The 27,238-nt window shown below is 40.6% G+C and overlaps 1 protein-coding gene across 3 annotated transcripts; it reads right to left on the bottom strand.

Annotated features, from left to right (window-relative positions):
- Positions 1–1,796: 1,796 nt before the first annotated feature.
- On the bottom strand, positions 1,797–11,507 carry rnf115b (ring finger protein 115b). 3 transcript variants are annotated; one of them, XM_088328297.1, is made up of 6 exons: positions 11,387–11,507; positions 6,585–6,643; positions 6,457–6,523; positions 6,189–6,394; positions 2,174–2,273; positions 1,797–2,062 (listed from the first exon to the last, which is right to left on the bottom strand). In XM_088328297.1, exons 1-5 carry the CDS (start codon positions 11,480–11,482, stop codon positions 2,201–2,203), a joined length of 501 nt encoding a protein of 166 aa, XP_088184423.1. In that variant the 5' UTR covers positions 11,483–11,507; the 3' UTR covers positions 1,797–2,062; positions 2,174–2,200. The 3 variants fall into 3 exon arrangements, with proteins under 3 accessions (XP_088184423.1, XP_088184424.1, XP_088184425.1); XM_088328298.1 differs by having other exon boundaries at positions 6,189–6,370; XM_088328299.1 differs by having other exon boundaries at positions 6,189–6,358.
- Between the last annotated feature and the right edge of the window lie 15,731 nt (positions 11,508–27,238).

Below are 27,238 nucleotides of genomic sequence, written 5' to 3'. Positions count from 1 at the left end.
ATATATGTATATCTCATCTCATCTCATCTCATTAGCCGTACCGCTTATCCTCATTAGGGTCGCGGGGGGGCTGGAGCCCATCCCAGCCATCTCCGGGCAGTGGGCAGGGGACACCCTGAACTGGTTGCCAGCCAATCGCAGGGCACACAGGGACAGACAACTCATTCGCTCATTCACACCTAGGGACAATTTGGACCGGTCAATTCACCTGAAATGCATGTTTTTGGAACATGGGAGGAAACCGGAGTGCCCGGAGGAAACCCACGCAAGCACGGGGAGAACATACAAACTCCGCACAGGATGTCTGGAGCTGGATTTGAACCCACGACAGGTTCCCATGACATGAACTGTGCCGCACAAGCGCTAACCACTGCGCCGCCGTGCTGCCTATATATATATATATATATATATATATATATATATATATATATATATATATATATATATATATATATATATATATATATATATATATATATATATATATATATATATATATATATATATATATATATATATATATATATATATATATATATATATATATATATATATATATAAAAATGCGTTAATTCAAGGAATCAACTCCTTGCCCTGAAGAATTCTCGTGCCGGCGTGATGAAGGGGCCTATCGTGGAAGAAGAGCCGGAGCTAGCTAAGCGGCGTTATAAGTCTTCGGTACCATCCGTAATCATGGTAAATGCGAACTCACAACCAAATAAGATTATCGAGTGCTGGTGGAAAACATCGAAGTGCACAGGGAGCGCAGTTGCTGTGTTTTGCGGAAACGTGGCTCACGTTTAGCATTCCGGACGCTAACGTGTAGCCACCCGGAGCGACCCGGAGCTATCCGGCTTCAACGCCGCTATACAGAGACACGAAAGCCGTGGGGAATCGGAGAGGAGGCGGACTTGCTAACACGAGGTGGTGTATCCCTGGATTTTCATAAAGAAAAGATTTCCATCTGCCGCAGGGATGTCGAAATTTTGGACTAGCGTGACGTCATCCACTCCGCTACAAGCACCCCAAGGGCATCATGTTAATCTGTTAATAAACAACGAGGTAGACTGCTGGAAGTATGAATTTCCCTACGGGGATGAATAAAGTATCCATCCATCCATCTATCTATCTATCTATCTATCTATCTATCTATCTATCTATCTATCTATCTATCTATCTATCTATCTATCTATCTATCTATCTATCTATCTATCTATCTATCTATCTATCTATCTATCTATCTATCTATCTATCTATCTATCTATCTATCTATCTATCTATCTATCTATCTATCTATCTATCGTCCGTCCGTCCGTCCGTCCGTCCGTCCGTCCGTCCGTCCGTCCATCCATCCATCCATCCATCCATCCATATATATATATATATATATATATATATATATATATATATATATATATATATATATATATATATATATATATATATATATATATATATATATATATACAGTATATATCCCAGCCATCTCCCGGCAGTGGGCAGAGGACACCCTGAACTCTTTGCCTTTTTTTTTTTAATTATATTTTTGTTTGTTTTTATTTTAACCATTGTGTGTGTCTGTCTATTGAGGGTTCAGTGTTTGTTGGGTGGGGAAAAGTAGGGGATTTAATTGTCTTATTGTTCACTAAAAAAAATTATAAAGCACTTTGAGTGAGTGAAAAGTGATTTACAAATAAATTCAATTGGATTTACTCTTGTAGGGTACCGCCGATTACAATATCAATGAATTAGAGTATGTTTCATTTCTTTGATAAAATGAAAAAAAAATGCAATAATTTATTAATTTTTGATATAATTTTTATTTTGTGGATTAAAAAAGAAAAAAAACTGGAATGAGCATTGTGCCCTTTATGTGGGCAACAAAAAGAGTGCAATAAAACAGCACCCTTTTGAAAAAGTAAAGGAATTAAAATCAAATTATCATTTTGATTTCTGTGCAAACGTCAAACAAGTCAGCGCATGGGTCAAAAGCAGCAGCCTTCTCTTCTCTCACTCTTTCTCCATCCTTTTTGATACCAAATCGATACAGACTTCCTCAGGCCTTGAGCAACAAACACATAAAATATACTTAAGTGTCATTCCAAATATATACTGAAAAAAAAGAGCTATTTTGTTACCCCAAAAAGTGCCTATGACAGGATTGTATTCTTACCCGTTTTATCTGACATCTGTGTTGGAATTAGTGGTGTAGCGTTACATTGTGACGCTGCCCCTTTAAAAGGGACGGAGTTTGGGAACCGCTCCGCTCAGCTCTACCTCAGGAAACACGGGAGAAAAAGGAAAACATGTAGATATGCGCCAAAGTAGTTCAAATGTTATATTTATTCTACACATTTCTACAGCATTCGAAAATGTGTGTGTCATGTTTACCCTCGTACAGAAACTATAAAAAAATATATTTTCCTCTCTTGATCTTTTTCTATGTGTAAACATTATTTTGGAAAAGCGCCAGGGAGCCACTCCACAGCACTAAAGAGCTGCATGGGTCTCCTGAGCCCCAGGTTGCCCAACCCCCAGCTAGAGGAAGGTTACAGAAGTGCAGTATCACGAGAAAAAGATTCCCATGTTCCCCTGATTAGCAATAGATAGATAAATAGATAGATAGATAGATAGATAGATAGATAGATAGATAGATAGATAGATAGATAGATAGATAGATAGATAGATAGATAGATAGATAGATAGATAGATAGATAGATAGATAGATAGATAGATAGATAGATAGATAGATAGATAGATAGATAGATATAGCCCTTCTTGATGGAACAGAGGCGCAATTAAATTGTCTACAACAGAGTCTTTGAACTCTTCTTGAGAAAGAAATGATGGATTTTGTTATTATACTGCCATTTTATGAGGTTATTATTGATGCTTTCTGTATGTGCTGCAGCTGTAGCTGCAGTAAACGTTTTCATAACTACACGATAATCAGTTGCCTTGCATGTCTGATGCTGCTCTGGATGTGAGAGTGTGTGTAAATGGGCTAATGTTAAGCACATTGTGAAGCGCTTTGGGAGGTCTTCAGTGACTTGAAATGCAGACCATTCATTTACATCTACAATAGTTATTGAAAGTTGGATAAATTCCGATATTGCACTACTGAAGTGTCAGGACCAGAACGGAAACAGGAACCAATTGCGTTACATTTCTCCCAAGTTTATTAAAGGAAAGAGGAAGGACTGCACCCACGATCTGGTGTTCGCTAAGCGCGGGAAGCCGGTCGCTCTGAATGCGGAAGCGGATCTTCCGTGGCGAGCGATGGCGATGTCAGGGACGGAAAACGGGTCAGAAACGGGTCGTAAGCCGGGACGGGAGAGCAGATGTGGTCGGGATCAAAAACGAGTCATAAATCGGGACGGGAGAGCAGACGTGGTTAAAATCAACACGGGTCGTAGCCGGAGTCAGACGGGAGAAAAAAACGGGACAGATGGAAGTCAGTTTCGAAAAGGCTTGCCTTAGTATTCACTGAGGTTCAGACAGACTGACAACAGGTGACAGAAAGGAGTGGGTTCAAATAGGGACAGGGAGCCAATCAGAGTCCGAGGCAGTTGGCCCCAAAGGAGCGGGGACAGGTGATTCACATCAGCAATTATGACACTGAAGACCTAGCTTTGAAATGCACGGTCCGCTACTGTACACTGACCTATGCCTGCCTGGCTACGCCCGTGATGTACAATATAAAAAATGCGCACCTGTCGTCCACAAGTGTGCTTCCGAACAACTACGTTTTTATTTTAGGAAAATGTTGGAGATGCAAAAATCCTGGCTCCCTTTGCGTTCATACTTTGTACAACCTTCTTTTGCTGCGATCAAAGCCACAAATCTTTTTGGGTATGTCTCAAAAAGCAGGGGTGTCAAACTCATTTTAGCTTTGGGGCGACATGATAGAAAAATCTCATGAGGGGCGAACAAGTAGATGAGAGAGAGGAGCAAGAGAGACGGAAACGGAACGGAGAGAGAGAAGAAGAGGAAGGGGCAGAAAGAGGGAGAGAAAAGAGAGAGAGAAAAAGAGACAGTGCTATTGAGAAGAAAAAAGAGAGAGAGAGAGAGGAAAAAAGAAAAAGAGAAAGCAAGGGGGAAAGGAGAGAGAAAGAGACAGTCTGAGTGAGAAAGAGAGAAGAGAGGGAAAGAGAGAGAATAAAGACAATGAATGAAAGAAAGAAAGAAAGAAAGAACAGAAAGCGAGCAAGAGGGACAGAGAGAAGAGAGAGAAAAGAGTGAAAGAGAGGATGAGAGAGGGAGAAAAAAGAGAAGAGAAAAAAAGAGTGAAAAAGATAGAGAAAGCGAGACAGATAGAGAATGAATAGAGAAAAAAGGGGAAAAAGGAAAGGGGGATAGAAAGAGAGACAGGGCCGAATTAAAACCCGGGCGGGATGTTAACACCTGTGCTCTATAGGATGGACACCTTTATATTGTTAGTTTTAAAACATTATAGATTTTGCTTTATGTTTAGGGTCGTCTCCTGTTGGAAGAGGGACCTGTGTCCCATCCTTAGGTCTCTTGGAGACTTCAACAGATTTTCTGCCAGAATGGCCCTGTATTTGATTCCTACCATCTTCGCATCAACTCTGATGATCTTCCCAGTCCCTGCTGAAGAAACTTTTGCGAGGCACTGTCTCTGCCTCTGGTGCTGGGGTAAAACGCTTTAAAAACGCCATAGAAAAAAATTTATTCAAAATTTCATTCATTAGCTACTTTCATGCTCCACAATATACCCACCACTGCAGAAAAGTCCTCTCTGTTCCATTACTTCTTATTGAAATGTTTTCTTTACCGACTTTAGTTTGAAGACATTTAGTTGTGAGTTTGTCAGCCAATGTTTACTTATCTTTGTTCAAATGTGTAACTTTGAAAAAAATACTAAATACCTCTCGCTACTTTGCCCTTTGGTTGTTGCTGGTTCTGAATTAAATCGTCTTTATTGTCATTAATATCAACATATTGTGCAATGTGTCCTGAGCAGACAGCAGACATCAAACCCTATCACAGGGGCAAGTTAACGAGGGCTTTGTTCGCAAGGCGGGCGTGACTATCTCTGTGCTCGACAGTGATAGTCTATTGCAGGGGTGGCGAACACGCGGCCCTCATCATATTTTCTATATACTGTGGCTCTTTGCCTTGTTCCTGTGTAGTTTTTTTTGTGTGTATTGAGGGTGGACACTTTCCTTGAAATCAACACAAGAACAATACTTGTTGTATTGTAAGGAGAGGAGTGTGTTATGGGAAATAATATGTTTTGAATTGTGTGTGTTTGTGTGTGTCTGTCTGTCATGGTAGGTCAGTGCGTGGTGTGGCTCTTTGACTCTCTCAGTTAAAAATTTCGGCTCTTTGTGTCAAACTTGTTAACCACCCCTGGTCTATTTTATGCTATCAGTCAAAAAGCAGGGCTGACGCACTAGTCAATCAGCTATTAGCGGCTCTTTGCTTGAAAAGAAATTCATCAAATTAATCCGACATTGAGGAAAGTCAGAATAGCGCAAAAATGCTGATCACCAGCAGGTGCTCCGTGGATTGTTATTAGGCTAATCTTGGCTAATACTATGTATCTGCTATGTACTGCCTCCGTATGTATCATTTCTTGCCTGTGATTTGACAGTTGCCACATGTGGATGCCTGTGATACCAATGCCTGGAAGATAAACCATTGTGAGAAGTTGCTGCCACCCTGTGGGGGTTTTGTAGAACTATTTTGATTGAATTTTATTGAAATGAAGGGTTATATTCAGGACAGTTGTTCATAAATTATCTCAGAAATGTGGCTCAATTCGAGGTTAACCAATGCTTGCATCTAGCTAGCTAGGCACTCCCTAAATCACTTTCTTGCACTGAAAGGAGACGCCCTCCATTTTTTTTAAACTTTTGAATAATGACAGTAAAGAGCATTCATTCAACTAAAATTCTGTGTTCTGATTAGTAGATCTGTGGTTGTTATTTTGTCACAGACGTATGATCTACTATTGCTACTTCGTGGATTTACACTTTTCACGCGGGGTTCCTGTCCCTATTAACCATGATATCTGAGGGATCACTGTACTGTAAATGTGTGGGTCCTTCACAGCAAGTATCAGACCAATAGTTATTTTTTTTTAGCTTACACTTTTGGTGCAATCTGTACTCAGAAATCCGAAAACAATTTCCTTCTAAAGACAACATAAAAACATTACACACCCTTCAGCTTGAGGCATCGGTTGAATGGAGAGCTTCCTTTCCTTGGGCTGGTACAGGTTCAGGGCCTTGTCCCGGGACTTAGGGACTCGGGCGACCTGGCCCTTGCTGCCGGCTTGGGGCAAAGTCTTGCCGCGGTTTGGGTCCGATTGGGTAGACGGTGGATGTGGAACCTGAGCCGAGCGCTTGTCAAACAGTTGCCGCCATATCTTAGATAAAGTGCCAGTAAATGGAAGGCCCACAGAGGCAAGACCCGACACATGAGGCTTACTTCCATGAAGGGATCTGAATCCGAGTCCAAGTCCGAGTCCTCGCTGGATGAGCTGGTCTCCAAGAGTCTGGAGCAGAACAAAGAGGAGGTTTCCATATAAACTCCAAGCCAATCCCTCAAAATCCTACCTGACTTTGTGGTCCATCTCCTCCAGGAAGTCCGACTTGCACAAGGGACACAAAAAATCCTTGAGAAAAACAAACAATTGTTTATCTCTGATGGTTATTTGCATGGTTTCACGAATAGGGCAGGCGGGCTGGATCAGGGCCACCAAGGGATTAAATCTGTGCCGTGAGTCAATGCAGCACAAGAAAAAAAAATGAATGTGTCAAAAATAAAAGGAATATCAATTTAGATGTTGCAGAAAGTTATTATACTTTCAGTTCACACAGTTTATAGTATTTTTCTACCACGTTTTGTTCACTACTTCTTGGATATTTTCCAACTTTTTGCTACTTTTTAAATGTAGCACATTCAATGTTCGGTCAGGATTCCCTTTTGAAATTTTAGAAAATGATCAAACAATGTCAAAGCATGTGAATACTGTGTTATGATTCATTGATAATGGGTTAATGTCAAGTGCTGGGGCGTTATCTCCCATGTGCACATCAGAGGTCTGTCACGAAACAGGACAGGAAACAGGAATGAGAACCCAATCGCGCAACATTACTAACAATTTATTGGGGAGAAGAGGAATGCGCGCACACTCGATCCAGGATCGATGGTCGCGGTAGTAGATCGAAATCAAACAGATCGGGCCAAAAATAAAACAGGATCGAAACACATGCAAAAACGGAGATTCACAGGACTTGGCATATCACACAGAGTCTAGCAGAAGTTTCGCAGACGCTCTGACACCAGGCAGCTCGCGAGACCGCGTTTAAGTAGTCCGGCAGCAATCTGTCAACGTGTTTCAGCTGGTGTCAGTGGGCGGGGCCAATTGGGCGCTGTGGCAACCGTGACAGAACCTGGCGCCACACAGCGGGACCAATTGGGCGCCATGGCGACCATGACAAGGTCGGCGTGACAACTCTCCCTCATGGGGCCGGCCAGACCGTAGCCAAGAGCCAAGGTGCTGCCACTTCACAAAGTAGTTTGAAAGAAGCCAGCTAGCTGACAGGAGGCCAAAATGAGTACTCTGGAGCCAGCTTAAAAAGCAACCAGAAAACGGAGCTTGGCCAGCACCCACGTCTGATCAAACCAGCGGCTAACTTGGTGGGACAGAGTCAGCGACCTCAAAGAAGCCTCGAACCAACAAGAGCCCACCCCGGATTTAACGAACTGCATCTCATGTTCCTATTCCTGACCGGGCCTCCAGTCCTCCAGTCTCTGCTCTACATTTGAGGACATCAATACTGGGTCGTCACCTTCAAATGGAACCAGAACCACGGTCTTTAAACCACATGTCGTGATGCTAGGTATCGGTATTGCTGTGATGTTAAGGGGGAATTCCATCAAATTGCAATAATGTAAAAATTAAGACGACCATGGCTTTCTATTTAATCAAGCCAGTTAAGGTCTCAACTTCTATATTTCTTTGTTTTATATTTTTTTATTATTGGTTTGTGTTGTGTTCTAGTTCCTTTGTAGATGATTAGTAAAAAAAAACTATTTAAATCCTAGAGTGTGTGTGTCTTGATTAAAGTCGATTGAACTTTACTTTACAATATTTTTGATCATTGATATAATCATATTTAGTATTTAGATTCTATTTAAACCAGGTTACATGTTTACTTTTTTCCATATTTTGCTGACATTCCAGCTCCCACAAAAATATTTTATATAGCTTATCTTATATTTAACAATTATTTTGTTTTCTTCTGTTACAGCCTTAATTGTTTTTCATTTCAGTTTGTATACATACTTTTAAGTATTTTAGCATACTATTTAGTACGTTAGGTGTATTTTAAGACTTTTCAGTACTTTTTCATTTGATGTAATCTTTTTTTTGTGTATTTCAGTACTTTTGAATATATTTTAATACTTTGAGAACCTTTCAGTAATTCGCTTTTTTATGTTTACAGTTTTTATACATACTTTTACCAGCTCGGTGGCCTTGGGGGTAGGGCGCCCGCCCCGAGACTGGGAGGCTGTGGTTCAAGCCTCGGCCGAGTCATACTTAAGACTTAAACATTGGTACCCGTTGCCTTCCTGCTTGGCGTTCACTATTAGGGGTTGGAATTGGGGGGTTTGGTCACCTAATGACTCCCAACACCTCAGTTGGGTTAAGCGAGGGGGCTGGGAATCCCCTCCTCTGAATCAATCTCCCAAAAAGAGTCAGACATGACTCTAGCCACCTCCCACTAGGGCAGGGGTGTCAAACTCATTTTAACTCGGGGGCCACACGATAGAACAAACATTCTGTCAGGGGCCGGACTAGTAGATTAAAGAAAAAGAGAGATAAAGAAAAAAGAGAAAGAGGGAGGGAAAATGAGAGAGGGTGGGACAAAGAAAGAAAAAGAGAGAGAGGGAGAGAACGTGAGAAACAAAAGATAAAAAGTCGTGAGAGAGGGGGAAAAGAAAGGGAGAGGAAGAAAGAAATCCAAAGAGAATGAGAAAGACAGAAGGAGAGAAAAGAGAAAAGAAAGCGCAAAGGGTATGAAGAGAGAAAGAGAAAAGGAAAAAAGGAAGTTAGAGCAAAAGAGGTTAAAGACCCAGAGAGAGAAAGAGACAAAGAGCAACAAAGGATGAGAAAAATAGAGACAGAGAGTGAGAGAGACAGAGTGGGAGAAAGGTGGTGGAAAAAAGAGAGAGAGAGAGAGAGAGAAAGAGAGAGAAATACAAGTACAGTGTCTTTGTTCGAGGCACCTGGCTTTGGCAACATCAAGTTGACATATTTCAACCTGCAGCTCGTTTTTCTCTTGCGCTTCTTTGAGTGTTGTCTCGCGGGCCGGATTGAATCCCTTAGCGGGCCTGATCTGCCCGCGGGCCGCCTGTTTGACACCTGTGCACTAGGGGGATATGGCTGTGATATATATATATATATAACATATAATACACACTTTTGAATACTTTAAAAAAATATATTTATATTTTGAAATTTAGATTTGAATTTTGTATCCTATTTGGTCTAGTTTGTGTATTTCAGTAATTTTTAATATGTTTTAATACTTGAACTTTTTATAGCTTTCAGTTTATTTTTCCCTTTTTTACTATTCAGTTTTTATACATACTTTTCAGTAGTTTTTGAATCCATCTAGTATTTTTCCCTATATTTTCATACTACTGTTGTCATGGTCGCCGTGGCGACCGGTCTGCCCCACCCCCTGGTCAACAGCTGAAGCAGATCAGCTAATTGCGTGGCTGCTATTTAAGGTTGGGTGGTGGGTATTGTGGGTGTTGGCTCATTACACATTGTCTGTTCTGTTATGCCTTGTCCTGTTTAGTTGAGTTGGAAGAAACCTGTGTTTGCACGTTTTTGTTAAAGCCCGTTTGTTCTGTCTTGTCCCTGAGTTTTGGACAACTTTTATTTTGGTAAATAAAAGTTTTGATCGTCACGCAATTGAGTTCTCCCTTCCTGCCTCCGTTCCGGTCACCCCTTCCACTCCGTGACAGAATGAGCCAACCAGAAATGAACTCAGCGAACGATCCCAGCGCGATTTGGGGAGAGCTGGAGGACGCCGTTTGGCAAGCACCCATTGAGGTAACCTTCCCTGCCCGTTCGAACCACAGCCCCGCCCGTCGTGGCCAATGCTGTGCCTCGAATGGGGTCCCGGGAGGATTTGACGCCTGCCAGTCCGACTCCGCGGCCTGCCAGTCCGACTCTGACTCCGCGGCCTGCCAGTCCGACTCCGACTCCGCGGCCTGCCAGTCCGACTCCGCGACCTGCCAGTCCGACTCTGCAGCCTGTTTGTTCTGTCTTGTCCCTGAGTTTTGGACAACTTTTATTTTGGTAAATAAAAGTTTTGATCGTCACGCAATTGAGTTCTCCCTTCCTGCCTCCGTTACGGTCCGGTCACCCCTTCCACTCCGTGACAACTGTACTAAGTACTTGTTGTATATTTTCATACTTTTCATGACTTTTTCATACTATTTAGTACTCTTTGTGTATTTTCATAATTGTTGGTACTTTTTCATACTATTTAGTTGACACTGTTCATTTTAGTATGTCTAGTACGTTTTAATTATTTAAAAACTTTTTTCATGATTTTCAGCTGATTCTTCCCTTTTTTTACACATTTGTTTACTACTTTTCATACTTTCTCATACCTTACAGCACATTTTATCATTTCAAAAATGTCAGTACGTTTTCCATACCATTTAATATTTTATATACGCTCCAGTACTTCTAAATGTATTTTACTTATCAGTACGTTTCAGTTTTTATTTGTACTTTGCAGTAACTCTTTTCATATTATTTCGTTCTTTTGTAGAAATCTATATTATTTAGTATTTTTGAATATGTATTTTTAGAGTTTTTTTTTGGTAATCTTTTATAATTAATCTTTTTAATAGAATTTTGTTTTACTTTCATACTTTTCAGTAGTTTATTCATGCAGTTTGGTCCTTTTTTTCCTTCTATTTAGCTTACTATTAAGTACTTTTTCATCTTAAGTATTTTTTGTAGTTAATCAGTACTTATACTAATACGTTTTTGTCATGATTGCTATATAAAGCTATTTCTATAGCTTTATTCTGAAGCGAGACAAATTGCATTTTTGGTAAACATCGCCACTTCTGATTTCAAACGGCACAATGAGTTTTTTTTTATTTTAATATTCTGGAGACGTAATTGTGCTTCGAGCATAAAATAGAGCGCACGATCAAATCTGCCGCTTTTTAATGTTAAAAAGGTTGAAACGTAAGATTTAAAGAAGATTGGGTAATTAATAGGTCTCTGGAATGCGCGTCTTTAGAACTCCCAAAACAGACTTTTGCGCGTGCGCGTCAGAAAGGCACAGAAAAATAAACGGGATTCAAGTCATCTCACCGGTTGTTTAGGTTGAACCTGTTGCTTGCACAAGTGACAAAAATAACCTCGTTTAATATAAGTGGTCCCACAAGTTTCAGGGGCGCTCTCCGCCATTTTAGGATTTAAGGTGCACCGTGCACTAAACCCGCCCCAATACTAGCAAAAAATCCCCAATGACGAAATAAAAACGCAATAAAAGCAATTGCTGCAGCGATAAAGGGTATGTCCTTGTGACAAGGGATAACAGATAGTTTTGATGTCATTTCTGGCTCATTTTACAGAAGCGGCTCCTTTGATTCGCTTGCAAACTGAATCAGATTGTTTTTCTTTCAAATTAAATCCTGTTAGTTGTAAAGCACATTCCATAATGTCAGAAATAACGAAATTGTGAATATGCTTAATTGCTGTTTAAATTGTCGAGAAAAATTGTTCAAACCTCACATTGTTTATTTGCTGTTAATAGTGTCACATTGTTTATTTGCTGTTAACAGTGTCAATAAAATTGTTCAAACAAAAAAAAAAACATTTCATTTCAATATTTTTTTTCAATGAATTGAATGTTTATTTCAAGGACTTTTTCAATTAAATGTTGGTTTTAAGGACGTTTTTATTAATGCATTTTTCATTTTAGGGACGTTTTTTAGTCGAGGTTGGTCTTGAGAACGTTTTTATTAATTCTTTTTTTTAGGGACATATTTAAATTATTGTTTGTCTTGAGGACGTTTTCATTAATTTCATTTTCATTTTAAGGTCGTTTTTTAACTGAATGTAGGTCTTAAGGACGTTTTTATTAGTTTCGTCTTCATTTTCAAAATCAAAGAAAAGGGGAAAAAAGAGAAAAAGATAAAAAAAGGAGAAAACAAATCAAAGAGAAATATTGACAAGATACGGAAAAAGAATCAAAGTTACAAGCAATTTTTAGTTTTTAAAATCAAATACCTTTCAAATCAAAGACTAGGAACAGAAAAGGAAAAAGCTTCCATATTGGCCAGTCATATTATTGGGGGCTTTATTATGAAAGTAATTTTGTGCATTTGCACAAGTCATATAATCATTGGTCTAAATATAATGGAATCTAGAGCTCTTGTTGGTGATAGGAATGAGTGGAGAGGTCATGTGAAGGGATAGTGGGATTGTGGACGCGTTCTTAAGGATGGGATGGGCACCCGTATGATGCGGCAGGGGTAAACCAGTGACAGCTGTCTGGCCCTGCTGTTGTTGTTGTTGTTGAGTCACTCGAGGCGCCTAAGGATAATCCTTAGTAGCGCTAGACTCGCTTGTGGGAGGCTTCGTAGTACTCCGAAGGAGAATCCCAGCTGGCGGTGGTATTGGGCAGACTGGAGTGCAGGGCACCGTAGCCAGAGATGCTCGCCCGATTCTTCGTCCTCACCGCAGAGACGGCACCGATCGTCTTCGTATTTCCCCGTCAGATGTTGCCATCTTCGGAGGGAGGGGTGATGACCGGACCGGAATCGTATAAGATCGACAAGATCTTTCTTTGAGAGCTGGGATTCTTCCTCCGGGTTGTGGTGGGAAGAGGTAAGAGAAATGAGACGTGGGTGGGTAGATGGGGGTGGGGGGGGGGTGGGGGGGGGATTGCAGCTCCTGCGAATAATGGCGAGCCGAGTTTGTGGGTCTAGCGGGGCGGTAGGCTGAGGGAGGGCCGAGCCTAATTTAGCCTGCTTGTCTGCAAGGTCGTTACCCGGGAGGTTGCAGTGATCCGGGACCCAGATAAGCCGGATGCTCTTGGATGGGGAGAAGGCCACAATTGAGGAGTTAAGGGACAGGAGGGAGGGGTCTGTTATGTTAGGGTTGGAGAGAGCTTGGAGGAGGGACTTGCAATCCGTGATGATGGAGGCTGAGGACCAGTCGTTATTGTGGTCTAGCCAGGCGATTGCAGCGATCATGGCAGACTTTTCGGCCAGAAAAGAACTGCTAAAGGCCCTGGTTGGCGCATGCCAGGAGTGGATTAGTGTGTTGCCTTTAAAGATGACCACTTCGGCTCCTCCATTCTCCGTACCGTTGAGGGTGGAACCATCGGTGAAAATATACAAGTCGGTTGGGCCCAGATCCGCAAGTGTTTCCTCTGCAGTGGCAAGTTGTTGGGCAGGGGATGCGGACTTTGGGACGGGGGTGAAATGGATGGGTGGTGGGGGCGCCAGAGGACACGGAATATTAGGGTCATGTACAGACTCCGAGTCCACTGGCGTGAGGTTGAGAGAGGATAAAATGGGGGTTGTGGAATTACGCCAGTCTTCTCTCTTGAGGCGTTTATGACCGTGCTTTTGGAGGAGTACTCTTCTGTGATCGTTGGGAGGGAGGTGGAACCATTCATCAGCTTTCCTAAGGCTGGTAAGCTGAAGTCGGGAGGAGAGCGGTGGGAGCTGGGCTTCATGGAGGACAGCGTCGATGGGAGTAGATCGAAGTTGGCCCGTAATTGCTCGAGCCGCGTCTGTTTGTGCCCTCTCCAGTTTCTGGTTTTTGGTGTTGGAGGCCCAGGCAGGAGCTGCATATTCAGCGAGCGATCTGACGGTGGCAATGTAGATCGTCCGCATCTCCAAGGGCCACCATCCCCAAGACGTGCCGGTCAGTTGTCGCAGGAGATTGGATCGTTGCTTCATGACTTGGCTCAAGTGCCGGACATGCTCATTGAAGGTCAGTCGGCGATCGTATCGAACCCCCAGGAAAGTAGGAGTAGGATTCATCTTGAGTCTCGAACCCCCTACAGTGATGTTTGGGCACCAAGAGGATTCCGCAGCGTCCATGGAAAAGAAGGCCCTGCTGTTGAACAAAAGAGTGTGTTGTGTCACCCTGACCCGAGTGACATGGTGTCCCAATTCATCTGGAGGGACGAAAGCATGACCAACTTAGGTGCCGAGGTTCCTAACTTGTGTGGGTGTTTGGACAATTGGGTTGGCCATGGTCCAAAAATGTTTGTGTGTGTGTTTTTTTTTCTTGTTATTGTATGTGTTTGTCTTGCTGTCGGTCACCCCTCTTGAGGGATATGACCAAGGTAGATAGACAGATAGAAATAATCATTGCTAATTCGCAGATTAAATCAGGGGTGGCAAGCATGCGGCCCACCGAGGGTTTTGACCGGGCCGGGGGGTCATGCGACTGAAAAGCGAGCAGCAGCTCAAAATATGTCCACATGATGTCGACTGAGACAGGCCCCACTCGCAAAGCAACTGGAGCTAAATTTCTTTCTCTCTTTTTCTTTCACTATACTCTTTTTCACACTCTTGTCTTTTTTTCTGTCACTCTCTTTTTGAGCTCTTTTTCCTCTATCTTCCTTCCTATCTTTTGATTCCTCTTCTATCCCTTTCGTCTTCCCAATTCTTCTTTTTTTTCTCTCCATCTCTTTATTTCTATTTCTGTCACCTTTTTTCCTTCTCTCTCTCTCTCTCTCTCTCTCTCTCTCTCTCTCTACAAATATAGCTTCACTTGACTATTTCTTACTCCCTCACTCTTTCTTTCTTTGGGTCTTTCCTCAACTGTATGCCAAGAGAAGCACAGGAGAAAAATTATATGTGGTTTAAAAAAAGTTCACTTGATGTCATTAATCAGGTGCACTTGCAAAGCAACTGGAGCTGTATTACTTTCTCACTCACATTCTCTCCATCTTTTTTTTCTCAGTATCTTTCTTTTCTCTCCTTCTTACCTTTTCTTTACTCTCTTCTTTATAATAATAATAATAATAATTTCCTTTGTATTGTCAATCTTTGTAACAATCCCATAATACCTGGGGCGGCAGTAGCTCAGGAGGTAGAGCGATCGTTTTAGGATTAAGGGATCCCAGTTCAAATCCCGGCTTGTCCGTGTTACATGCCGAAGTGTCCTTGGGTAAGACACTAAAACCCCAATACCCCCAATAAGCAGGTTAGCGCCTTACATGGCTGCACAGATCACGGCCGCTATTGGGAAATGTGAAGCACAATGTAAAGCGCTTTGGGAAGTCATTGACTTGAAAAGCGCTATATAAATGCAGATCATTTCATTTCATTACCTTTATTTTATCTCTCCCATTTTCCCTCTTATTCTCCTTTCAATTTTTCACACTCTTTCCCTATCTCCCTGTCTCTTTTTCTTCCTTTTCCCTGTTTTTTTCCTTATCCCTTCTTGTCTTTCAATTTATTTTTTATTTTCAATCTTCTTGTCTCATTCTCTTTCTCCATTGTAATCCCTCTTTCTTTCTCTATCCCTACACTCTCTTTCTCTCATGACTCTTCTCGTCCGGTGTTATGCCGAAAAATGCATCTTATGCCGAGAAATGCATCCCCTAGCTACTATAACCACATTTACGTCGTTTGATCTCACTTTTATATCACTTTTCGGGAATGCAATGGCGAACATATAACCAAAACCACTTAGTCCTGCATTTGTTGGGAATGTGATACAACTTGAACCGTAGCCTAGATGGTAGTGTGCTCGCTTTGAGACTGGGAGGTCGCTGGTTCGCGCCTCGGCCGAGTCATACCTAATTGGTATAATGGCGGCGCCCCCTGTTGGCTGCGGCTGCATCGACTCGCTACAACGGGTCAGGTGTATCGACATTTCGTTCTGTGTACATTGTTACAAAGAATGACAATACAAAGGAAATTATTATTATTATTATTTGTATTTGTTGTGAATGTAATTGAAAAGTAATGCACACTGTATACAAATCACTTTTTTCTTCGAGGGCGGCAGTAGCTCAGGAGGTAGAGCGATCGTTTTAGGATTAAGGGATCCCAGTTCGAATCCCGGCTTGTTACTGTTGGAGAAATTGGAGGTTCGATAATCGAGAGAAAAGTCTTCTTATATGTGGATAAGGAAAACAGGAGCCAGCCTCGTGGAGGGAGATACAACTTTATTGATGCGTCAATGAAGATCTCAGAGAGCTGGGAACATGACAATGTATTTAAAGCTGGTAGTGACGATTAGGCTTCGATTGAGTACACCCCAAAAGGCGGTCCTGTATCACGTATCAAGTACAGAGCGTCCCGTCCCTTGCACGCTATCTTCAAGGAAACTTAATGTCTGCCACGAGTATCTTCAAGGATGTCTACCCGACCTTTTCCCACTACTGTAAGCAAGTCTTTCTAAATTTCTACATGTATGCAAATCTATTCTACAAATGCAAGTGTATTTACCACAACATATCCCCCCCTTTTCTTTTTCTTTTTTTTTTCTTTTCTGCTACCTGAACAGAAATTAAAATCAAAAATGAATACAGAGTAGTGGTAAAGTATTACAAATCATAGACATCAATACACGGACAGAGTTTACGCAAATCGAAAATAAAATAAAATTCTGGCGGTCAGCCTGCTGTGATCATTCTAACTTTCATTGTTCATGTCTCATTTACAAAAACCCCCAACACTCCAAACATCTGACCCATGCACTAACCCCCCCTTCATTTATCTTTATCCGTACATACTGGATTATACACGTGGACCGTCGACGGTTGATCGGTACGTGATAAAGGTAAATGAATAATTGAACTGATAAGTGACAACAAATTTTGGTAACAGTCGTCGATACATTTCAAGATGAGTGCATGACTGGATAGCGATACAGTGTACACATTGGCCTTTGGCCTGACCCCCGTGAACAATTTGAAGACCATGCACTGTCGTATTCGTCAACGGGTGTCGTGAAGTCAGATGTTGGAGTGAGTGTTCATCCCAGCAGGCATCACGCTCAGTTTCCATGCAGCCAAAAACCCGGAAGCGACGATGCATCCTGACCATCCCAGACAGCAGCTTGCTCCCCGGCAGTGTGACATACCAACAAAAGAATCACAATCAGAAACCAATATATTTGTTGCTGTTATTCCTAGTGCTATAACCAGCTCAGTAGCCTAGATGGTAAGGCGCCCGCTTTGAGACTGGGAGGTCGGTGGTTCGCGCCCCGGCCGAGTCATTCCTAAGACTTAAAAAGTGGTCGGCGGCGCCCTCTGTTGGCTGCGGCTGCATCGGCTCGCTACAACGGGTCAGGTGCAATCGACATTTCGTTCTGTGTACATTGTTACACAGAATGACAATACAAGGAAATTATTATTATTATTATTATAGTGTGTTGCGTGTTTAACAATAGTGCTAATTGATATTGTTATTAGTGCAGATCATCATTTGTGTCTCTTTCCGCAGACGCTCCATTATTTAATGTAATGTAGACTGACTGTTAATGTTGCCAGATAAAATTCAAGGCGTTGAATTTAGTTGAGTCATCTGTTCTTCCTCACTAAGGAATAGGCTTGGATATTTAATCACTAACTGTGCTCATTGAGCTTCTGCCACCCAAGTATTAGCCACTACTGTCATTTGTTCTCCAAAAGTCTTAAGCATTCCTCTTTTAAGAATAGGTATGGCACAGAAACACAACAAACACATAATTATTACGACAGTTAGTACAAGAATCCCCCCTTTCGCTAACAGACCACCCCAGTACCCAAATGTAGACGAGAACCAATCAAAAGAGATACTGTTCTTTTCAGTATTTACTGTCACTTCATTGCTCAACTCACGAATCTTCGACAGTGCTTTCGTGAAGCTTCCTGCTTCGGCTGTGTTTAAAGGTATATAAGTACAGCATTCCTCCTTTATCATATGACACACGCCTCCTTTACTGGCTAAGAGAAAATCGAGGGCCTGACGATTCTGCCAGGCCATCCTAGATGTCTCATGTAATTGTTCTCCTATTGCACTAAAGGCCTCGATAATGTAATTAATAAACGTTGTTGGTTGTAATAAATGTAATTAATCCATTCTGCGTTCTTATTCGGAGTTATCCAGATAAATATCGATTCTAATCCAGACTTAATTTCATTCCTAGCTTTAAATTCTTCTGGAATTCCTCTCGGTTGTCCGATGGCATCTAGATATACTCGTCCATCCGGAAGATATGCTCTCTTAACTCCGGCCAATTGTCAACAAGAATATTTCATTCAATTACCTTTTCCCCTTTTTACCTTCTTTTCTTTTCTCACTTGTATGTCCCTCTCTTCTCTTTTCCTCAACGCCTACTTTCTTTCCCCCTTTTTACTTTCTTTTACCAACTTTTATCTTTCTGTATTTGTAACTTCCTTACTTGCTCTGCCAACAATTCATCTCCTACATAACTTTCCCTTCTTCTACGCCTTCTAACACTTTAGCCCATGGGAAATTGACATATAACCATCTCACTTATTTATTTATTTTTTATTTATTTTTTATTTTTCTTTCCAAACCAATTCAATCTACTATCTCAGCCTCACCTATTTAATGTGAAAATGACGTGCATTGATCTACAACGATTCTTCTTACTCATTTGTATTCCACTCAATGAATATTTCCTCCATATTCAATGAAAAGAAAGAATTTACTCACGCTATTCCACTACTTTCGTATAACAATGCTTTTCATTCTCAAATTACTCCATTCCAATTCACTCAATTGGATTTTTCCTCGTCTTCACATTCCTTAATTTTCCCAATTTTGAACTGAAAACCGGAATAGGTTAACTTTTTTCTTTTTGTTATTATTCTATCCTTTCCTGGTGTTATTCTGGCATTAACATAATCTAAAGCACCTAAAATAACCAAACATAATTTTTCTAGACTTTTCACCCCTAAATTCATCGTTTTCCAACTGAAAAAACATTTATTTATCTGGGAACTCCATAGGCTCTCGGACGTTATGTTGCACACCCTTAGCGTCAAAACGATTTCTAAAAAAAAACCGAACGATTTCGATTCCTAACGAGACGTGTTATCGGTTCCATCTAAAACAATACATTTTAAACCGTCTTCCTCTTTAAAAACGTTTTTCCCGTCTCAATGAGTACTGTATTGTTCCCTTTTTCCTTTTCCTTCGATATTTTTCTGTTAATCCTTTCAGTTACGTGGGCCGATTAAACGCTGGACAACCATATAGACAAGAAAGATAAGAATACAGGAAAGAATACAAACACTTACAACATTGAACAAACATAAAACATAAAACAAGACAGATGGCCCACAAAAATTTAAGTTAATTAGTCAAATCAAAGTCAGTGCACATTGAGACCTTGCGCCTACACAACTACCGAGTTAGGGTTATGGTTTTCCTCTTCTACACAATTTCCCGAATTTTACGTACTGGCCGTGCACTCATTTTTGGCCGTCGGCGTTGTAACCTCACTCTTCAGTGCTGTCGCCGTGGGTGTAGGTTTCTCTGGACTTTGGTGTGTCGGTACCCTTCTCGCCTGTATCGTCACATTAAGGTTTAGCATATTATCCGTCACTTTAGTCTGTACTGTCGTTAACACATCCGGTTTCTGGTAGTGCATCGGCACTCCGACTGGTTGCACGTCCCTCTTTCGTCTGACCCATCCCATAATACTCGGAATTTCAGTAATTCAAACTTCTCTTCTATCGCAATTGCACTATTCACACACGTCCTTCTACTCAATCAAGGAAGCAAGGTTTAGGGCGCCCTGAGGAGAGGGATGACTGAGTATGGGCGCCAAGAGCGGACTGAGAGTGTGATCGTGGCCACTGTGTTGTGCGGTGCAGAGACGATTCAGTTTTATTAAGACGACAGCAGTGTGCGTGTGTGTGTGTTGTCGTATCGATACTAATAACTAAATGGAGTGGAATGGAACTATGATGACTATAACATGAAACCAAACGAGACGTCACGCTCTATAGAGAATTTATCGACCTATTTCATCATCGCCTACAATCAGCTCAAAAATTTTTTTTTTTTTTTTTTTTTCCCCAACATTCTGCTTCTTAGAAAGAACCTAAAAAGAAATCCGTCATTAAAAGCGCAATTAACCACCAATCCATCCATCGTCCCAAAAACAATGGTTCTAAGTCAAGGGTGGGCAACTTTTGGCGTCACGAGCCTGGGGACACATCCAGTTTTTCTCATTTACAGTTATGATGTTATATTTCATTATATTTATTTCATGTTTATCTATTTTGTGTATATGTATGAACCCCTACTGAACACCAGCATACCTTCAGGGCAATTGCAGTTGATTCAACAAGGTTCGTTTGCTTTCGGAACGGACTAATCCCGTTTCAATCCAACTGATTCAAATTGATAATGTGTTTCGATTTACAATAGTTTCCTCATTCCATATTTACTGCTAGAACCAATTAAACGTATAAGTAGAGGTACAACTGTGTTATTGTAGTTGTGCACGTATGTAGTATTTCTGTCATGTCCAGCATGGTCGCCGAGGCGACCGTCTAATTCGCGTGTGTCCTTCTTAAGGGCTTGCCCGTTCTGAGTAAAAGCCTGTTTTGTGAGAATTCCTAGTCTGAGTTCCTGTTTGCCTGTAAGCCAGTTTCTGTTTTGTTTTGTCCCTAAGCGTTGGACAATTTTGCTAAATAAAAGTAACTGGTCGTTAAGCGATTGAGTGTGGTCTGGTCTGCACTTAACTCAACCATTCCTGCAGTAGTATCTTATAATATTCACAAAATAAGATTCTGTAATATTTTCGAAGTCTGTTGTAGTACACCTGAGGCTATATTTTTGCAGGATTTCTTTAGTAGCGCTAGTATTAATGCTGTTGTAGTTTTGTAGCGGTATTCTAGCAGAATTTCTGTAGTTGGTCTTTTTAGAGTTATAGCAGTACCATATACTATGTCCCGGTTTTCAAGCTCTATATTCCGTTTTCTAGTAATTTCATAGAATTTCTGTAGTAGGATTTACATTATTGTAATACTTTACCAGCCCATTTCTTGTTCTCCTTTGGTTTACTGCACATGAATGGCTGGATTAAACCCTAGAGGTTCAATTCTGACCCAATTGTGGAAAAATGTATTTGATAATGTTACTTCCGGCGCCGTCACGAATGGCAGCCACTCCAGCAGCTCCCGTGTTATTTTCGCTACTTTTGTGATTTATTTATTTGTTTATTTATTTTTGCTTACTTCATCAGTGCCTTGCAACACTTGGATTACTTTCTATCCTATGGATATGGGTTTCAACTCGCAAAAATACGTACATTAAACAACACCACCTACATTGGACATTACCGAATCTTACTGCAATATGTATTCTGTGTAGCACTACTTAGTTACTCTATATAACATGCTAAAGTGGGCATTTGCACGTCACACTGGGTATTTGTATATTGTATTCTTTTGGCTTTATTATTGTATTGTTCTCAGCTCAGGGATGCTGCTGGAAATGTGAATTTCCCTCAGGGGATAAGTAAAGTATCTATCTATCTATCTATCTGATTAATTCGTTCACCCCTGTGCTCAGCATCTTTTTCTATAATAAAATTTTATGTATTGCGTGGTACGTATCTTCTTATTCCAAAGCAAAACAACATGTTATGTCTATGTTTATTTGCCTTCAATTAGATATTGATCCTTTTAATAATTTCCTTTTATTTTTATAGCTTATCTATAAAAATACTGTTATATGTTTTGCACAATGCTGACAACTTTTTTTTTTTGCACTACAATGACTATTTTTCACCAAATGCATATTTACACAAACCTCAACTGTATGTAACATCTTAAATGCACATTCTTGTGTAAATATTGTATTAATTATAACTATAACCTTATCTTTTCCGATCCTTTACCTAACTCTGAAGATGGAGTGTCATGCCAAATTTAATTGTCAGTTACAATATGTGAACCCGTTTTGTAACTATGTCCGTAAAGGTATATTCCATTCCATCATAAATGGTCTGGATTTATATAGTGCTTTTCAAGACCCTGGGGAACTCCAAAAACACTACCTAATGTGTTGTTTTTCATACTTTTGTCTCAAGTTTTTCATACCCAATTTTCAGCAAATTATCCTTATTTAAATAACTTATGTTGTATGTTTGTCTTAGTGTTTCTTTTTCCTTTTCTTTCAGAATTAAAGCAAAACAATATACTAGGTTAACTTGTTTGTGGAATTCAGGGGCACTTAGAGTCTCGTTAAGTTTTATCGTGATTACGTACTGAGATGTTTTAGTGCACAGGTGTCAAACAGGCGGCCCGCGACAACACTCAGTGAAGCGCAAGAGAAAAACAAGCTGCTGGTTGAAATATGTCAACTTGATGTTGGCAAAGCCAGGTGGCTCTCACAAACGCTGTACTTGTATATTCTTTCTCTCTCTTCCTCCCTTTTTCTCTCAACCATTATCTCTCTTTCACTCCCCTCGTCTCTCTTTTTCTCTCAGTCTTTTTACTTTATTTTGCTCTCTCTTCATTTTCTCTTTTTTTTCTCTTTCTCTCTATTTTGCTTTCCTTCTCTCTTTCTATTTTTCTCAGTTTCTTGTTTTCCTTCTCTCTTTCTATTTCTCCATTTCTCCCTCTTTCGTCCCACCCTCTCTCTTTTTCTCGCACTCTCTTTTGCACTTTCTCATTTTCTTTCTCTCTAATGTACTAGTCCGGCCCCCGAGAGAATGTTTGTTCTTTAGTTTGGCCCCCGAGTCAAAATGAGTTTGACACCCCTGTTTTAGTGAATTAGCCAGGTTATTCAATTTCTAAATTTTTCTCTAAAGTTAAGTACTAGTAGACATTATCTTAGTTTAATTAATTTCCATTCATTTCCCATGTCTCGAAATCCATTAACCCGTTATTTTTAATTCCTTTAATCCTTTCCAGGATTGATCAATCTTTTTCTCATTGTCTTCCAAAAAAAAATGCTCTTCTCCATAGACAATGTTTCATTTTAACTTAACCAAACCATAAGTCAGTTATTGTTTCACCCTTATTAATCATTTGTCGAACGTAACACTCACTCTAAAAAATTCAGTGTGGAATCAACTGTCCTAAAAAAAAAACTGCCAACTCGAACTCAATGTCAAAAATTTCTAATTGTCCTTTCATCCCTCTGTAATCATAATCTCTTATTGTTGATTCAATATAAAGCAATACATACTTGTCACTTATGAATTATCTTTTTGACTCGTATTTATTTTATATTATTATCATAATCTTTTATTCCGCCCAACAATCTTTGTTTTTACGCAATTGTCTTAGTTCCCTTTGTTTTTCTTTTTCTTTTCTTTTTAAAAGAAATATTTCATTCAGTGACTGAAATAGCTTCAGCCACGTTATTAATGATTTCTAGTCTCGAATTTTCTTCCCTGTGATAATATGTCGTCATTTTCAAACTTCTTTCAATTTTTGATAATTCGAAATCATTCATACCACTAGTAATCTATTATTGAATATGAGAAAAACTAAGGAAACAATCCTTTTACGTATTACGCCTCTTTTGAATTTGTCCATTTATAACCAACGAAAAGATGGACACTGAAATTATGGACGGTTTCCAGTCGTCTTCTTTGTTTAACTCGCCCTTGCTTTATTAGGAGCATAACTACACGTCTTAAAAATTCTTACCCTTTTGCCATTCGCATATTTAACGAGAGATGATTAGTTTTGTTATTTAAACATTCTTTCTTTTTAAACTATTCTGTATAATTATCTTGTATTATACACTCAGTGTTCTCGTTTCACCATGTTCCTGTGTCCCAGATGCATCATCCATGCTGGGGACGCAACCTTTTCCTTTAAATTGTCATTATCATTTAATTCCTCGTTAACAAAGATTCAACGCATTACATCGTTACTTTGGTTTTGCTGTATGAGTTTTTATTCTTCTGCATGCCGATCTTAGCTAATGAGATCTCGTCGCTTCGAGATTACATCATTGCTGTTGGTAATTGGTTAAGTCAGTCTTTTTCATTGGACAAAACGGCTTTTTTCTCAATTTATTGAAGAGAGCCAGCTCATAAATGCCCTTCTTGCACTTAACTTGGTATTTAGTTCTGTAGTTATTTATTTTTTTATTTATTTTTAATTGATGTAGTGTACTATGTCTTTGTTTTAAAGTACCATATTGAATCGTTAGTTTTGTGATATTGTTTAGTATACCTCTAGGGGCATTTCTCTATTACCGCATTACTGTCGTAGTATTTCTACGGTACTTTCATCCAGCGATTTTAATTTTCACTGTGTGACGTTTTGAGTGTTGAGTGACTTAAAATTCGACTCCCTCCCGCCGTCACTTATGAGTGCTGAGGCTCATTTTGTCTGTCATTTTGTCTCAAATTATTGATTCAAAACCTGATGCAAGCCAAGTTATTTTGTGAAAATGTCAAAAATTCCTACAACTGAAGATACTTACGTATTTACTTTTAGCACAGGCGCTGGGCAATGGAGTAAAAGTGCGCATGTCCTGTTTATAGTTCCTAACACTTACCCAATCAAAACGTTTGAGTTTCTTTGCTACAGCTTCTGGATAAAACGTTCGTTCTCGGTTAAGGTTTTTTCCTGCGAGTTTTTATTAGAAATGTCTTGATAGTGAACCTAAATAGTTTAATTAGCTGTCTTATAAAGTATTTTTAGCAATTTGCATCCAAAACAGGGACTGCTGGTGTGACTACGTGACTGTAAACTAGAGTTACTGGAGTTTTCCATAACATGAGCATCACCTAGAGGCAGTGAAAAATAGTGCTTATGTGGGCACTGTGACTCTTCTATTCATCCTGTTAAGCACTTTTATTTCGGTTGCACTCCACAGTGCAAAGACATCTTGGGGTCAATTTATACACACTGTCCCTTTAAAAGATTTCGAGTGCATGTTTCTTATGAAACCATATTCTAAAAATTATATTTTACACATTTTTGTCATATCTCACATTTTTCTTTTTTCCTGTAATATTTTTGATTTTGGTACTTTCGAGCTTCCATACCTCAGGGCCATTGAGCCCTTCATGAGGTAAAATGTACTTGTACTTTCCAAATCCTCAACCGTTTTGGCATGTTATACAGTAGTGTCACACTTAACCGGGCCGCTGTCTCTAGGATGCGTCATGGTCTGCAACTGCAGCGTCGCTCTTTGGATCTCCGGTTGCACTTTCGGACCCGCAATTTCCATTCGCCGCTGCGATTTCTCGAGCTCTGCTCCTAGTAACAATCATATCAGACAATTTATTATCACACACAGCTTTGTCACCCACATCTTGTTTTCGTAATTTAACGTTACTGCCCTGTTGATCTTGCTTGGTCTCGTTGACGGTGGCAGCGTGAGCCGTGGTACCGTGGTTCAGATGGTACCATGTTGAGCTACCCTCGACCTGGACTGCGGCCGGCGTTGCCCTCACGACGGTGTACGGTCCCTCACGCCTCGGATGGTTCCACTTTCGGTGAAACCTTGATGTAGACGAGATCCCCTGGGACGTCTTTTCAAATGGTTGTTCGACCTTGGGCTCTTGTCTCTTAACCAGCCGGTAGATGACAGCCGTCAATTGTCTCATTCAGTCTCTCAGTTCAGTTTGTAGTTGCTCAAGTGGCGGCCCCTTATAGGGACCTCCCAGATGCGGCGCTGGTCTGCCTGTTAGCATTTCATGCGGTGTTAAATGCGTGATCCAATGAGTTTGCATGCGATAACTCATCAGCGCTAACTGTAGCGCATCCCCTCAGTTGAGCCTAGTACTCACAAAGATCTTGTTTATCTTTGATATTAATATTCCATTTACTCTTTTCCACCATCCCTTGACTTTGTTGATAAACCTCACCGAACCGTTGTTTAATGTGTAGTTTTTGTAAGATGCCCTTCACGACCTTTTGAACAAATGCCGCACCGTTATCCGAGCTCATTTCTGACGGTATGCCAAATCGCGGAATAACTTCTCTAATCAAAAACCTAATTACTGTTTCCGCACCTAGATCTTTTGATGGCACTGCTCCTATTACTCCTTCCTATTATTATTCTCTCCGTCTACCGTGGCCTGTAAATACGGAGACCTACACCCTTATTTCTCCAGCTATTCCACACCCCCCCTTGCATAATATTATTAAATTGTGCACTTGTATCTGATATAAAGTCAAAGGTATTCCCCTGTTACCTATTCTCCTTAATAATCCTCCTGATGCTCCTGCATCTGGAGACACATCACCGTTTTCCTGGAAAGCAGATTCAAAATACAATTTTAGCAGTATTTCTGTGTTAAAAATAAAATAATTCACAATCCAAACGTATCAATATTCCTCAGATTTGTAAACACTACGTCAATCAACAAGATTCTAGCGTGATTCAATGCAGACTCGTGTTGTTCGTTATCACCGCCCCGTCGACGGCCTTGGCCGTCTGGCTCAGTCCATCGTGACGTTCCCTCGTAATCCGCTGTAGGAATGCGCCCATGAGCTTTATCAGTGCCACACTGACCTTGGTGCCCAGTTGTCTACCTCATTCTCCTCGAAACTGGCTGCAATCAGTTCAGATTGCCCCCTGCTCACTGTTTGAGGACAGCCTGGATGTGCTCCAGTGTCCCCACGACCCTGCTGTAGGCAAGCGGCGCAGACAACGGATGAGTGAACGTCTTTGTTTGTTCTTTGCTTGTTTTTCTGTCCATCTTCAGCCCTTTTCAACAGTCCGTCTGACTTTTGAATCCTGTTAAATCGGTCATGTTTACAAACTCGGATGTTTAGTCTAGGTTAAATGACCATGAAGACATCACCTTAGCAATTAAATTCTTAAATTTTCCATGGTCTTCCTCAAGATCGAGTAATCCGCTCCTCATTGTCTTTTGAAAATGCTTGCCAAATTGTTTCCTCAATTTATCCAAACTATACTTATCACGTTTATCGGAACAAGATCTCACAAATCAAAAGGCCACACGCAAACGGAGCACTTGACGAATTAAGTAATCCCTCCACTTTTATTTATTTTCCATACAGTAAAGGAGCGAAAGACGGGGGAAAGACGGGGGTGGGGGGGAGGGTGATCGGGGGGGAATACACACGGTTGAGCTCAACTCACACAGGGAAAGACGGAGAGTGGTGGGGGTAAGCGGTGGGGGCGAGAATAACCCACAAAAAAGCAAGACACTTTAACGCACATACAAGACCGTAAAATGTAGAATAAGCAGTCACTCCATCATTCATCCATGCGT

The sequence above is a fragment of the Urocampus carinirostris genome, chromosome 2 (genome assembly GCF_059441175.1).
Source record: "Urocampus carinirostris isolate Australia breed hairy pipefish chromosome 2, RoL_Ucar_1.0, whole genome shotgun sequence".
NCBI lineage: Eukaryota > Metazoa > Chordata > Actinopteri > Syngnathiformes > Syngnathidae > Urocampus > Urocampus carinirostris.
This window is presented reverse-complemented; position numbering and strand designations above follow the sequence as displayed.

Bases quoted from the DNA above. Each gene is read 5' to 3' on its own strand.
- rnf115b (XM_088328297.1), bottom strand. From the start codon at position 11,482: ATGGCGGAGAGCGCCCCTGAAACTTGTGGGACCACTTATATTAAACGA. The intron at 6,395-6,456 runs GTAAGCCTCATG...ACTTTATCTAAG, and splicing joins ATTCAGATCCCTTCATGGAA to ATATGGCGGCAACTGTTTGA. The intron at 2,274-6,188 runs GTGTGTAATGTT...TTCCTGAGGTAG, and splicing joins CCGATGCCTCAAGCTGAAGG to AGCTGAGCGGAGCGGTTCCC.